Below are 16,022 nucleotides of genomic sequence, written 5' to 3' on the forward strand. Positions count from 1 at the left end.
TTAACTTTTCTGTCCAGTTCATCCCAAACCAGCTCAATGGGGTTTAAGTCTGGTGACTGTGCTGGCCACTCCATGTTTCTAAGCTAACCATCTTGTTCTTTTTTGCTAAGGTAGTTCTGGCATAGCTTATGTTTTGGGTCATTATCTTGCTGTAGGATGCCCTGACCAACTAGGCGCATACCAGAGGGTACTGCATGGCGCTGCAAAATGCTGGAGTAGCCGTTTTGGTTCAGGGTGCCTTTCACTCTGTACAAATCACTAACCCTGGATCCAGCAAAACAGCCCCAGACCATCATGCTTCCTCCTCCATGTTTGACAGTTGATGTCCCACACTGAGGAACCATACTTTCGCCTACTCAACGGCGAAAATCCTGCATGATGAACCGAAGATTTCAAATTTTGATTCATCAGTCCATAGTACCTTCTTCCAGTCTTCAGTAGTCCATTGACGATGTTTCTTGCAGCACCTTGAAGTCTTGAATAAGACTTGCTTATTACGACCACTATTAAGCTGTGCTTGAAGCTGTTGTCCTGTGAGCCGCCTATCACACAAGCTGTTGACTCAGAAACTTGTCTTCTGATTCTGTTGTGGCTTTGGGTCTGCCAGACCTCTTCCTGTTAAGAGTTTCCCCCAGTTTCTAAGTGCCTTTTGATGGTGAAGAATAGTGTACGCACTGACACCTTGACTTTCTTGGCAATTTCTCTGTAGGAAAGACCAACATTCTTAAGTGTTATGATGGTCTGTCTCTCTTCCATTGTTAATTGCCTTTTTCCCGCCATTTTTATAGCAACACACTACTTTCTGCAGTACAATACTGTTCAAATAATGCTCACGAGGGTATGGTACCACAGTGTGTTCCAACAATACTTTTATACAAACAGAGGGGGTTGTAAGTAATCCAGACAAGTTGGAACACCTGTGGGAATTGGTAGCACCAACTTTCAAAGCTTGATCAACCTCCATTGCTGCAGAACAGCTTTACATTGTTTACCCATTTCTTGTTCCCTGAAAAAGGCCTTTTCGTAAAATACTGAAATGTACATTATTTTTCAGTTTTTGGTAACCTTACTTTTTTTTTTAACCTCAGGCAGTTCACCACTTACCTTTGTACCATTTCAAGCTATTCATTGTTCTTGAACTGCTAAAATTTCAATAAAAAAATAAATAAATTGGGGTGTTCTAAAACTTTTGACCGGTTGTGTATATGTAATAGAAGAAGCCAGAAACCTTCCAACAACGGCAGCAGTTTTATCAGTGGACGTGAAAAAGGCCTTCTACCGCCTAGAGTGGAACTACTTGTGGCAAGTAATGGAGAGGCTTGGTTTGGGGGCCAAATTCTGACATGGTGCGTACTTTATATGCAAATCTCACGGTTATAGTCTCAACCAATGGCTTGCATTCTCAACCATTTCCCATCGAGTGGGGCTCTCAACAGGGATGCTCGCTTTCCCCCATGCTGTTAGCAATCTCTCTTGAACCGTTAGCCCAACCCATAAGGCAAAATAAAATCTGTAATGTCCAGAATAAATCCAATAGCAGCTCAATATCATTATTTGCAGACGATATTTTGTTGTACATCTCTGATCTTGAGGACTCTATTCCCAACATTTTTAAGATCTTCAATGAATTTGCTCAATCTCTGGCTATAAAATTAACTGGAATAAATCTAATCTTCTTTTATTCAACAACAGACACTACCAGCCATTAGTGGTACAATACCAACCCAAAGCAAAATTACATATTTGGGCATCACCATACACGCATCGCAACGAGTTGTCCAGGACAACTATGAAGCTATATTAAGTAGTGTTCAAAAGGGATCTGGCCAATTGGTCTGCGCTGCCGGCATCACTACGGTCCAGGATTGCTGTTGTTAAAATGAACATAGTTCCTCGTGTTAATTTCTTAAGTACAATGATCCCCTTACCCCACCAATACATTTCTGGAAGAAACTTGATACTTCAATTCGGCAGTATATTTGGAATAATAAACAACCTAGATATACTCTACCCTCAGGGTTCGTACACCTTTTCCAAGATCAAATTCAAGCACTTTTCAAGCACTTTCAAGGTTCATTTTAAAGCTTTTTCCAGCACCTTACACCACCGTAAAATATATACCAATACATAGTCAAAATTATTATTTAGTGTTTTTGTCACATTAAAAGACATAATACTATAAACAGCCAAAATTGTGTTTCGTAATAGCAGAAGGATCAGATATTTAGGCAAAACACAAGTTTTATTTTTCAAAATGTATCACTAAGTAGACTTTGCTTGCTATCTAACCTGCCTGAGTCAATGTAAAAACAATTACCCCCAAAAAAAAAATCACTCGACAGGTTCACTTCACTAACCCTGAATTATCACCTTTAAAATGTTTAACCTCTTCATGGTTCCTAACATAATAATAGTAATAATTTATACTTTATTAATCCCGCAAGGGGAAATTCCAATGTTCCAATGTTCAACATACAGTAAGACAGCTATGGAGAGGAGCACTGAGTGGGAGGATCTGAGCCAAATGACATTCAGCTGGGTCATTCTGTGTCAAAATCCAGGAAAAAAGGTGGTGCACCCTCCTAGATTTTGCTCAAAGTTTATGCTACCCTTAAAGTCCTTTCACACTTTTTTTCCAAATCTAGGGCATGCTGTACAAACTTGTAATGGTTTAGTCATATTGACATGTTTGACTTCCAACCTACAAAGTTTGGGCTGCCTATGAATTAATGTCCAAATATTGCTTCCCAGATAATGTGATTTGCAGGCTGTAAAACTTTAGTAATTTCAAGGTCTAAAAATATGAAGACATAGGATTTGAACAGAAATATTTTACAGGCCTTGGTTTTGGGACACATTCTTGATATATACAAGGTTTGAACAAAATCTGAGACCTTTAAACCTGTAATTCCATTTTAACCCAGAAGACTCTGACAGTGCACAGGCACCTGCCTGATAAATAGCCCAAAAAATGTACTTCATTGCCAAGACATACTGTATACAGTTATCTACTGGAATAGAGCAGTGTAAATATTGCATGAGGCCATCCTCAACCTTACAGTAGGCTACTTGTATGACATGATTTCTGTTCAGCAATCAACGATTGTTGTTATGCACCGGGGTAACATTTGCAGGTTTTAATTTGCGGGTAGTTTAACGTTACAGTTACTGTGATGTAACTTTGGCTATGTTCACTGCATATTCCACAAATGAACGTGCCATAACGGACATGCACTACTAAAATTACATTATCACACCAAGTACCCTCAGTCACTTAGCCTGTGAATTCTTAGCTAGAAGTTACTAGCGTCAACAAATAGGCGCTAACTGGCGCTAACGTGTACAGTAGGCTACTTCAGTTGGCTTAGTTGAAACTTACTTCATGTGACTCGAGAGCGCAGAGTCACATGCAGACTTTACAAGAGGCAACTTGTAGGGTTTGTCCCCGTTTAATCAATAATTTGTATTTTTCATCTTCCAGCCAACGTTCATTAGAACGACAACCTGCCGGCAACGACATTACGAATCCCACTATGGCCACGCCAAGACCCGCCCTTCAATACCATTTATTGGCCAAGTGTCCATGATGCTTACGCAAGGTAGCATAACCGTGACCAATCGGCTATCCTAACCTTAACCACTCACGGTAAAATGCCTTACCCCAACCAATCAAGCCGCTTCTTAGGGCGGGTCTTGGCGTGGTGGCAGACCGCATTCACACAGCAAGCAGGTTTAAGTTTAGGCTCTCCAACATTTTATTTCTCCATTTAATAAACGAACTATTTAGTAAGTTAGGTATTTGTTGTGAAAGAAATACAGTTACAATTTCAAGCATTTTCAAGCATTTTATCCAAAATTCAAGCACTTTTCAAACTTTGAAAACACAACATCAAAATTCAAGCATTTTCAAGAATTTCAAGCACCCGTACGAACCCTCTACCCTGCAACCTACCACAAACATGGGAGGCTCGGCCCTTCCCAACCTTAAAATGTATCACAGAGCCTTTCAGCTACAGGCCCTCAGAGTGTGGATGGACCCCTCATCTACAGTTCCATGGAGAGAAATAGAGCAAAACCTCACTGGAAGTCTAAGACTGCAAGACCTTGCCTTTGCAGAGGTGTGTCCAAAAAAGTGTATGCTGACCTATGGCCCTATTATCACCGACACATTGACCAACTTTAAAAAGGTGGAGGAGCAACTACGCTACACCAATAAGTGGCTTTTGAATACCCCAATATGGCACAATGCACACTTAATGTCTGGTAACAAACCCTTTGCTTGTAAGCAGTACAAACCCTTTGCTTGTAAGCAGTGGAGTGACAGAGGTATTTATACTTTAGACCAGCTATTCAATGAGAAAGGTATGTTGAATTTTGAAGATCTGAGAGCTAGTTTTAAGGTCCCCAGGACATACTTTTACTTTTATCTTTGCTTAAGATCAGCCCTAAAATGTTATGGAGTACCATGGGGAAATAGTCTTGAGGCGCACCCAGTCATTAAATGGTTTGTTGACTTTCCTGTGAGAGGATTAGTGTCCATGACTTATGCTAAACTGATCACAATAGTGGGGAAATGGGAGCGAGAGCTGAGCACAGAGGGGAACGCAATTAATTGGGAAACAGTTTGGGACAACATTTTCCACTGTTCCAAGAACCCAAATCACCAGCAGATCCACTTCAACATATGTCATAGGACATATTGGACTACTCAGAAGAGATATATCTCTAAAGTCATTCCCACTCCCTATTGCACGTTCTGTCAACCTGAACAAACTGGAACTTTCCTGCATATGGTCTGGGAGTGTGAACAGGTGCATGAGTTGTGGAATAAAACAACATCAATAATATCTGATGTGATAGAATGTCCAATTTCTACTGACCCGATTGTTTTGTTACTTAATGACGACTCTAAATTACACCCGCTTGGGAGACAGAGGAAAATTTGGCCAGAGTGTCTATTTGCACCCCCGGTATGAATAGCCTCGGCCACACAGCTGAGCTATTCACACCCTGTGACGTAACAACAAAAACACTTTGCTTGCATGCACCGAAATCATGGCGGACGTTCATCTTCCATGACCGCAGAAACTGGCATGTTAGGAAAGTTTTTTCTCTAAAGTTTATAACAATTGAATTTCTAGCGGAAAATGGATACTACAGTTGCGCTTTCTGTCTTCAGTGAAAGCATACAACCGTTAGTTTGTTAGGTAGTACCATAGTAGCCTACCTATTTTTTGTATACAGTATGGTTACCTAGCAACCGAGGCTTGAAGACACCAAGTGGTAAACAGTTGTAAGACATCCAGTAAGAACTACTAGGTGAGTGGTTAGTACCCTGAGCTTTGGTCTGGAAGTCTAGAGTTTGATTCCCTGGTGAGATTATCTTGGTTTTTTTTTAGCATACACTGCTAATTGTACCAGGGGTGCAAATAGCCTCACCCAAATTTGGCTAACCAGCTCAACTGCAACCAAGAAAATGATAGCTGTTATAGTTTTAGACTGCGGGGGGACTTCTTTTGACACGCTGAGCTCCTCTCTCCCCTATCTTTCCATCTGTGTGCATCTATGTCCCAGCAACTTAGCTGGGGGAGCTTATTCCCCGGAGTCCTTATGTTTTTTCTCCCCACAGTTTTCCTGCGATTATGGTGGCACCTTAATCGTGGTTGCAGCTGTTGCTGTGGTCCTGCTCCGTGCCCTGCTATGCCCTGCTACACCCTGCAGTGCCCTGCTACGCCCTGCAGTGCCCTGCTACGCCATGCTACATCCTGCTATGCCCTTTTGCGCCCTGCTACACCCTGTAACGCCCTGCAGTGCCCTGCTACACCATGAACTACTACAACTACTATTTCTAGTCATAGTTCCATTATCTTTATTGTGACTAGTAGTAGTAGACTTTAGAGGATTCTCCCTAAAAGGAAGCTTTCCTTACCACTCAAGGTTTCTGCCTAAAAGGGAGTTTTTCCTCGCCACTGTCACACTAAATGCTTGCTCTTCGGGGAATTACTGGAATTGTTGGGTCTTTGTAAATTATAGAGTGAGGTCTAGACCTACTCTATCTGTAAAGTGTCTTGAAATAACTCTTGTTATGATTTGATACTATAAATAAAATTGAATTGAACAGAATATCAGGGCGACATGCAGCAAAGGGCTGCAGGTTGGAATCAAACCCCAGCCGCTGCCGTAAGGACTGAGCCTTGGTTACATGGGGCGCAGGCTAAACTAGGTAAGCTACCACGGCGCCCCTCAAAAACAATTGGAATAGGGCGCTCGGATAGCTCAGTTGGTGGAGCGGGCGCCCATTTATGGAGGTTTGCTCCTCGGCTCAGTGGGCCCCGGTTTGGCTCCAACCTGCGGCCCTTTGTTGCATGTCATTCCCCCTCTCTGTCCCCTTTCACGTCTTCAGCTGCCCTGTCGAATGTGGGCCTAGAAGTGCCCCGAAAAAATCTTTAAAAAATAATAATAATAATAAATAAATAAAATAATAATAAATATTTGTCATAAATAGGGGCTGGGTACCCGTCAATACTTTTATGGTATTGAAAAAAATACTCCAATCTTATGAGTATCAAAACATTCTTTATCTTTCGGTGCAAGCAGCCATAATGGTGGTTTCTCTGCCCTGATGACTGAGTGACAGGCTGAGCTTGCAAGGCAAGGCACTTTTACTCTGAGTGAGCAGTTTTACCAGAATCTTTTTATTTTGATAACTGTTTTGATTCACAATTAAGGTGGAAAATAAAAGCTTTGTGTTTAATGTATTTTTGTTGATGTTGAAATGGATTTTAAAACATATGGTATCAAAAAAAGTATCGTTAGGAATCGGTATCGAAATTGGCACCGGATCGAAAGATTCTGAACGATACCCAGCCCTAGTCATAAAACAGATATTAAAGCGCACGTGTCAGAGTGATTGCACCTCAGTATGGCAAAACCTGGGACAGCTGATATATTTCTCATGATATAAATTGTTATTGCCCACCCCAAATGTAGAATCCACTTCACCACTGCATTTTCTTTAAGATTATCCAGAGATTAGCCAGAGGTCACTGAGCATGCTCAGTATTGTGTTTACACTTCTTTGCTGGTTTGAGAAGCTGCAAGGAATAAACTCTCCGCTGTTTTTATCACAATGAAAATATAGGTTACCCAATGCAACAAAATGTTTTGTTCAAATCAGTTTTGGCTGAGATTTTTTGGCTTAGACTGCTACAGCAGTAAACTGGTGCAATCAGACAACAACATAACAGCCTTATTTTTTTATTTGTTTTATCTGATCTGAACAGAAGCTATCATTTGCTCTGTTACATACTGCTGCTCTTGATGTGGCTATCCTGATGTTGTGTGTTTTTAGTGTGGAGTCTCACCTGCTTCCTTAGGGCCTCAAACGCAGCACTGATGGTGTGGACACGGGTCCTCTCTCTGGCATTGGCTAGAAGCCTCCTGGTCTGCTGGATGGCTTTGACCTCCGGGAGATGCCCAGGTCCATCAGCACTCACCACAACCCGCTTTTTGGGAGACTCCTGATTGCAGAAAGACATGTGTTTTATTTCACTGAATCAAACAACAGCACACTATTATTAAAATCATAGGTTTTTTTCCACTGGGGGGGGGGGGGTAACTGCACCAAGCCATGCTGTGAACAGCCATGAGCAGTTAAGCTGCACTGGCATGGTACAAGTATTTTCCCCACTGCACCACAAAGCAAAGTAAAGTTGTTTATCTTGATGACGTGCTAGTTACAAATCACAGTACAGCCTGTCACCACAGTTCTTTTCGTCTCACTGTGGTTGTTGCTTTATGACAAACACAATGCTTTTCCTATACCTTTCTTCGCAAAAAAGGAACTCTCCAGTTTATCTTATGTGAACAGCAACACAAGGAAAGCTTAGGTTTTTCATCAGCAGTAACTTAACATAGCTGAAAGTCATGGGTAAACAGTAAACTAGGACTAATATCTGATATTACACACACAAACACACGAGTGACACTAAACTCCAAAACACAAACATTCATGTAGCAGCTACAAAAGAACTGAGATAACAAAGATTTCTTTCTAGTCACTGGAACATGAGTGTGTACAGACAGGGAGGACAACGTCACAGGTTGGCCATGGTCGCTACGCAGGACCACAGAAAAGCATCACGGATATCCCCTGCTGGCTTGGCAGCCACGGCTAAAGCAGACTGACCAAAAACGCTATCAGATCTAGAAGGCAACAGTTTATCATTCTAACAAAACCCTGATTAAGACTTCACCATAATCACCCTTTGAATCATGTGCATGGAACTACAGCAAATGATGAAGAAACATTGACAATTCATTGTATTGTTTTGTCAATTTTTTAGAAATGTCACAGGTTGCCAGATGATGTATGTTTTTTATTTCCTTTAAGAAAATAAGATTTTTGGAAGAAGAAGAAGAAATAACTGGTTAAGCCAGATGTTTTAAATGAGTTCAAAATGGAAACTAGTATGAGGACGACACAATGTTAGATAATTCCAGTTCACTGGAACCAGGATTCAAGACATGAATACAGACGCTGGAGTGAATATGGATACACAAGTCTTGGATTTTCCATTATATTGAGTGTGATATGTTTTTAATACGTCACCAGAATGAGACATTCAGCATCTGAAGATAGATAGATAGATAGATAGATAGATAGATACTTAATAGATATATCAAAATAAAATGCCAAGATAGATAGATAAGCTCATTTACTTGTAGGCCTGTACTAATAGCCAGCAAACCTTCTCATGTGCAGTTTAATAGTGATTGACAGTCTTTATATTTCTATTACAGAATGAACTATTAGTATTAGGATGGGCAGTGACATGTTGAAACTCAAAAGCTATTCATTTCATCAATAAATTTCATAATAATCGCTGACGAGTATTGCCCATCCCTAATTAGCACAATTATGTTCTTTACATTATCTCGAAAAGAACATTGCACTTCACTGCACTGCATCACAGCTGCACAGCAATAACAAACTTCTATGTAATGATTTTTTTTTTATCACTGTTGAATCTATTGATTATTTCTCAAATTTCTAAATTAATCCAGAATCCACTTCTCTAAATGTGAGAAACTAGTGGGCAGATTCCCAGAGGTGATGTTTTTCAAATGTCTTGTTTTGACCAACCAACAGTTCAAAACTCAAAGGTCTTCAGTTTACAATTGAGAAAATCAGCAAATCCTCCAATTGGAGAAACTGTCAACTGCAGTTGGAGTCAATGTCTGTAACTAAATAAATTAAGTTTAAACAATTAATCAATTATCAAAATAGTTGCTAATTTTCTGTCAATTAACTAATTAATCAACCAATGATTAATGTCAACTCTAATTTCTATACATAGGTAATATTTCTCACAACACGTTTACATTTTTCACGACACTCCACACATTCACCTTGGGTGACTGGACCTGGGGCTCCACGTGTTCGTGACACTGGGAGGTCTGGGAGGCTCTGGGGACAGTCAGAGCTGCAGTTTGGCCTGACAAAGAGGGCTCCATGGAGAAGGCTTGGTGGCTGTGTGAATGGCTGTGGCTGCTGTTGGTTGATGTTGACAGAGGGATGGATCGGAGGCCCAGTTTGAGTCTGTTGGAAAGAGGCTGGGAGATGGCTGTGGGCCAATGGGAGATCTCAGAGTTAGAAAATTGAGAGGCGGGTAACTGGGACACTTTGGAAGTGATGGCAGGCACGTTAATGCCAATTCTCATGTCTATGGCACCACTCTGAACTGGAGCTATGTTGCCTTCTGGTAGTTCTGACAGAATCCCTGTAGTACTGGCCATCCCTTCCTGTGACATCATCAGCTGTCTCTGTAGTGTAGACAAGCTATTGACATTACATGCCTCTGTCTGGGTGCCATCTACTGAGTCTACATCCGACTTGTTCGCTGGGTAGGTTTTTATCCTCTCAGGCTCAGGGCCGCTGAAAAGCCTTTTAGGCTCCCGAGACTTCCTCTTGAACTTCTTGTTAGTACCTGGCACAGAGATCAGTACCGGTTCTTTGTTAATGGATCTATTCCAGGTATTACTTAGTGGATGAGGGTTCTTCATTTTCCAACAATTAGCCTAGTTTAACTAAAAAGCTAGTGAAAATATATTAAAAACAAATCTAATTTCAACTACAGAAAATGCAAGTCAAGCAAATCTTTCAAAACTGTCCCCCCTTTGGGAGTGTCATCTTTCAAAACTTTCACCTGCTGAAAACATTTGCTTAATTACTGTAAAAAAAAAGTAAAAGGGGACTTTTGTTTTTCAGATACAAATTTTGGTCCCAGTCTGTTAAACTTTCCAACTCATAATGAACACATATTTACCAGTATGAGTTTTGTTGTAATACACAAAGCTTTTTCTGACAAACTTCCAGCTGCCAACAGTGTAACACAATATGTTTAACTGCACTAAAGGAAGCTGCACAACCATGTGAGTTACTCTAACTTCACCAGCAGATTTTCTGTGGCTCCACTCTGTCTGCAGAGCAGCATCCTGAATAATCCATATTAGTACACAAAGCTGTGTAACATCTGCTATTCCGCACAAGTCGTCCCTCTGGATCAAGATTTGCAGGAAGCTTTCCTCAGCTGTAAAGGATTCTTTCTGTGTGAGCAGTCCAGGCCTGTGCCTTTGAATTGGGGTTACAGTCGAGCTGTCTGAGCGTGGCTCCAGTCAGTCTACATAGCAGCACTGTGAATAACCCACACTGATACACACACTGAGCACAGATAGGCTGCAGTGGAGCTGCAGCTGCTGGACAAAATAATGGGAACAGCACTTAAACAGGATGGCAGCTTTCAGGAGCAAAATCAAAATTCCAAATGCAGTCACACTGACCAGTAATGTAAATTTGAACAGTTCTAAAACAGCTCTGGCAGTCACTGTTTTACATACGTTTCCAAAGCAACCATAGGGGTCAGAATCGTATTGTATTAGTTACAGAACTGAATAAAAAATAACTTGGCATGGGCTGTCAACATTTTCCGAACACAGACAAAGTTTGTCTGCCCACAGAGTAATATTGTCGAGTTTGAGTCTTTAAACTCAACCAAACCAAAAAGCGTCACAGCAGCCGGCCGGGGTTCGGTTGTCAGCATTAAAGTGAGAAGTGGCGCTAGCCTCTACTTCTCCAAGATGATAATGTCCCCTACATGCTATCCCAGGACCGATACATCCCTATATCAAACCAGGGTCCCTTCTTGAAGAAAGCTCAGATATCGCGCTGCCACTTCAAGATGTAAAACGGGATATTTGTCATTCAGTGAGCTGGCTCCACGGGAATCATTTGTAAGTTACTAGTTGTCCAGATATTAATCATAGTAATTAGTCCACTAGCTGTATCTTCTGAGTTTACGTCCTCTCCGTGTTTCTCGGGATCCTGATTCCTTGCTTGTCTGGAAACACAGCGCGTGCAGCGTTCAGCCTGCCGTAGACGACCGGACAGATTACAAAGCAAAGAGGGCTCGCGCTCGTCTCTGCTGGCGTCTGACTGGCTGGAGCTGTCTAGAGCCACACACACACGCACGCACGTACGTACGTCCGCGCGCACACGCACACACGCGCGCGCACACACACGCAAACACGAGCCTTCTACATAGACATATCTTTAGAGCAGTCCAATCACGAGCCATGATTTTTACGAGAGCGTATCCGTTTTAGATAGATAGATAGATAGATTATCCACTAGGCTACTCAAAGAGAAAAAGATTACCCTTTACTCAAAGTTACAGAAACTGGTCAGCTGCGCCACTTACTGGCGTATGACGGTCCTTGTACATTTTGATAGTTTGTTTTTTTATTTGAACCAAGAATATCAAGAGTATCAATAACCTGGATAATTGTTGGCATTAATAACAATTAACAAAAGACACAAACCATACATACAGTCTATGATTTAAAAACACTCATCCTGTCAGCTGTTGGTAGAAATGGGAAACCACATGATCTATTACGGTGGAAACTCATTAAATATTTTGATTGGGTAACAGACATTTACTTCAACCAAGCCCAGTGCCCACATTGTTGTTCTTGCTGTTTGCTGATCAGTATATTCAACCTAGAGTTCTTAGTTTATTACAGTAGGGCCGTTGTTAACATATTGTGTTTATCTTCATCCTCATGTTGAGGTAGCTAGGCCTGGGTAAAGATAATAGCTTGATAACAACTGTCTAAAGTTAGCTAAATTTAGCTTATTGCTGGTTGCTCACTAACGTTAATTTACATGCTAGCAGTGATGGCAGTATAATTTCACAAGCATGGTATATGTGCAGTTTACTGTCCCAAATTATTTTCCAAAAAGTGAGTGTCCCAAATGTTTAGGGTCTTATTTGAGACAGGTTAGGGTAAGGGTTAGGTTAGCACAGGTTCATAATTAATTAAGGACATTGTATGGGGAATTTGGGACACTGAACTGCATGTATACCAACAAGCATTTCAATCCCTTAACCCATAAGCAACTACCCTGAGGTAGTCCCATTTAGCCACTCAGGAGCTGCAATGTCTAATGTTACTGTAATATACCGGTAGCCGTTATTATTACACATCAATGAATATAGCCGGTCAATGACATTAGGTAATGTGTATGCATATGTATTGTTCACCACTTACAAACAAGTTCCATAAAGTAAGCCCACAGGCAGTTAAAAAAATAAATAAAAATATTGGTAGTTGTAATCTTGTCCATCTGGAAACTGTCAAAGAACACTTTCTGTAATTGAAAGGCCCAGCCCAAATTACTTTGTGCCTGCAACTATTTTATTTTTAACTGGATTGATAAACTGTATTTTCTGTTCAATCTCTAAACAAGCTCTTACTGGACATTTTCAGTTTGACTGTCGAAAAGAACTGAACTGAGAATACTAAGCTGTTTGTTTGATGATTGTTTTGAACCACACCATGCTTTGTTTGAATTTTTCTGAAAATGCATTTCCTTTTGAGCTAAAACTAAAATTGATGTATGTGATGTTATGGCTATTTCCCACAAACTTCTTCTTTCCCACAAAATCTTTTTCTAAGGTTGTATGTGTTAACACTGGGTATTGCATACATCCTTTGTCAGGTTAACCCTGGTACCGATTGAAAAAACAATCTCTAAATGTTTGTTCCACAAGAAACCGCCACAACCTTCTCCTCTTTACAGACCCTTACCACCCAGAATTATGAAAAAAACAACTCCCAACATAAAGCTCTGAAACACTTTTATTTTGGATGAGTCTTACTGCTCTAGATATAACTTTTTCTTTTCTTGCCCTTAACACACAGAAAGAGGACAGGTATGAGTTGGAATATTATGGTTAAGCACCATTAAAAGTTAATAAATTACAATTATTTTTGGACATTTTAAATCAGGATTTTTTTTTTTTTAAACAATGCAGGGTAAAGTAACAGCCTGCTAAAAGCTTCACAAGCAGGATTTTAGACATAATAAGATAATTAGCAAAGCATGTGTGCATTTCAAAGGTAAACTGTAAACTAAACCTTAGGCAATACAAAACAAAGGATATGCTCCTTTAGCTTGCTGGAGGTTTCTGCATTTGCCAAAGGGTGGCAGCAGCAGGACTACCTAGTCATATTGTAATATCAGCAAGTCATTTATACTATACAGATGCTGTAGGTCTAACAGTGTGTTTCTTCCCAAACTGTTTAAGTTACTACAAAACCTCCAATTCAAAATGTGAAAATATACCGACAATATTTTTTGTTGGAAGCACATAGAAGTGAAAGCTACTTACATTAATTCATTGTTTACATTAATTCTTTGTTTCTTTTCTTGAGAAATTTAGGGTTAAAACTATTAATTTAGTCAAGGTCAAAGCCTGTAGGTTTGGGGCCTGATAAGGACAATAACACATAATGACAACTGACTAAGGCTCTTTGATTTACTGCACAACAAACTACCCATGAGCAGGTAATCAGACTTCCAGTAAATGCATACAGCAGCAGGAGCCCAGCTGCAGCTTAGCTCCTGGCAGCCAACGAAGACTGATGAAGTCAAAAAAGAAATGCATGCACACTGAGCAAAGTTCTTCCACTGTAACCTTTTTGTTTCTAAGCTACACTGAAACTGACGTTTAAAAGGGTAATGAAAGGGGTTAATGTCAAGAAAAACTTGGGACCCTCTTGCACCTTCATACATGAAACCCACCATGTTAAATTAATATTAGGTTTTCTCACTGACACATTTCCATTCGTGGTAAAGTCAAGGGTCAGGCAATAACAGCCACCATGACAAGGACTGTGTCCATGTATTGTTACCTCACAGAGATAACATCACACATTTAAAAGAAAAACATATAAACCCATTTGCGCTGATTTATTTGCTGTAGAGTTGGACTGTGGAATCTTTTAGCCAATTCAAATAGTTAATATTCAATATTTAAAAAAACTGCAGCATTGTTTGCAAGCTCTGCTGTTTGTCTGCGGTTTGCTTCTGGGCAGGTAGTGTACAGTGAGTTTATCACAGCTTCTTCACTGAAACTGCTGCTTAAAATAAGGTTGATGAGAGCAGAGTTTTTAATTAAAAGGACAAGCTTAAAGAGGCTAAAATGCTCAGTGAAGCTAAGGGGAACTGCAGTTATAATTCTCTGTGGTTTGTCACTACAAAATGTCTTTCACACTGATCGGAGTAATTTGACCCACTGGTAATATAAAGTATTGATTAGTGCAGCTCTAACTGTGTTATGTTTTTAGTTAAGTGATGTAGCTTGACAGCTGTTGTACATAGCTTCTGGCCCTGGCTATGAACACAGGGGCCTCAAGCTAGTGGTGGAAGTCACTCATCTCTAAAATGTATTATATTATAGTGTAACTTTTAAAATACATGTGTTGCGTCCAAAACATTTGTGGGCCTGAAGCCTTTCTAATGAAATTTCAGTAACACTTTACTTGAAGGTATCTACATAAGAGACATGACATGACCTTAACCTAACTCTAACCCTAACTTGTCACAACAAAAACCGAATGACATTGACAGAAGCGTTAAGTCATAAACGTTTATGACTTGTTTATGTTTATGAAACGTTCGACAGTGTCACGTCACTCTTATGTAGATACCTTAAAGTGTAACCAAAATTTCTTTTAATCCTCAAACATAATGGCTCCAAAGTTGTGTTAGGGCAAAGACTAATGCAATGAAGGCAAATAATGCCAGTGCCACTGTACTGGGTTAATATAAGGGCTGACTGTCACTAGTATTGCTACTGTGCATTTTCTTAGAAAATGTAGGAGCCCCATCTTTTTTTATAAATTTTTTTAATAAAACCACAGAAGAAAGTTGATGGCAGCAGATTAGTGTGTTAACTTAAGGGGTGTTATGCATGTTTTTTAAGTGCTGCACCATTATACCATTTGCATTATATCAATGTGAGTACCCTAACTGAAGTCTGTAACCATGTGTGGTTTAGAGGACATCCAATCAGAGACTTATTGGTCTTTAATATAGTTATAAGTTATTGTGTAAAACTTTTGCAAGTTGTCAAAATACAATGTTGGTGATCCAGACATGTTGCTGAGTACCCCACATGGCTCAGTAATTGGGTACTTGATCTACACTATGACCAACTAGCTTTATTCAGGTCCTCATCTAAAAACAAGGTTTGCAACTGTATGTGTTTGGGTTCTGACTGAGTGATAAATCAAGTCAAATTTACTCAAGTACTGCATTTTTAAATGCCCTAGACTAGAGGGGCAAACTGTGAGGCAGAATTAAGGTAGAAACTATTGATAATGGTAGGGCAGGAAACTTTTCTAGGCACATTATCTCTGGAAAATCAAAATAAATACTTAAGTCATGTAAAAATTAAGATTCTGAGACGTTGTTGGTGGGGTCATGTCAATACCTTCAAAACCGGAAGACTGAAGTGTGATATTTCACACCCGATTCATTCATTGAATTGTATTGTTGCACGACAGAAATATCTTTCCTGTGTTGACCAATGAGAGCGTTAAATAGAGAAGCCCATCTAGTTCCCTCCAATTCTTAAACTTATAATTACAATATAACACATACAGGTGGGGCA

At 40.1% G+C, this 16,022-nt stretch overlaps 1 protein-coding gene across 2 annotated transcripts in view; it reads right to left on the reverse strand.

Moving 5' to 3' along the window:
- Positions 1-11,503, reverse strand: part of atoh8 (atonal bHLH transcription factor 8) — a 29,954-nt gene extending 18,451 nt beyond the window's left edge. For both annotated transcript variants that reach the window (XR_003693519.1, XM_028589265.1), the window contains exons 1-2: positions 9,412-11,503; positions 7,365-7,520 (exon numbers count right to left, since the gene is read on the reverse strand). Coding sequence is in view for 1 of the 2 variants with exons in the window: in XM_028589265.1 (XP_028445066.1) it covers positions 7,365-7,520; positions 9,412-10,065 (810 nt within the window). In the remaining variant the exon portion in view is untranslated. The remainder of the gene's footprint in view (positions 1-7,364; positions 7,521-9,411) is intronic.
- Positions 11,504-16,022: the final 4,519 nt, after the last annotated feature.

This window comes from Perca flavescens, chromosome 10 (genome assembly GCF_004354835.1).
Source record: "Perca flavescens isolate YP-PL-M2 chromosome 10, PFLA_1.0, whole genome shotgun sequence".
NCBI lineage: Eukaryota > Metazoa > Chordata > Actinopteri > Perciformes > Percidae > Perca > Perca flavescens.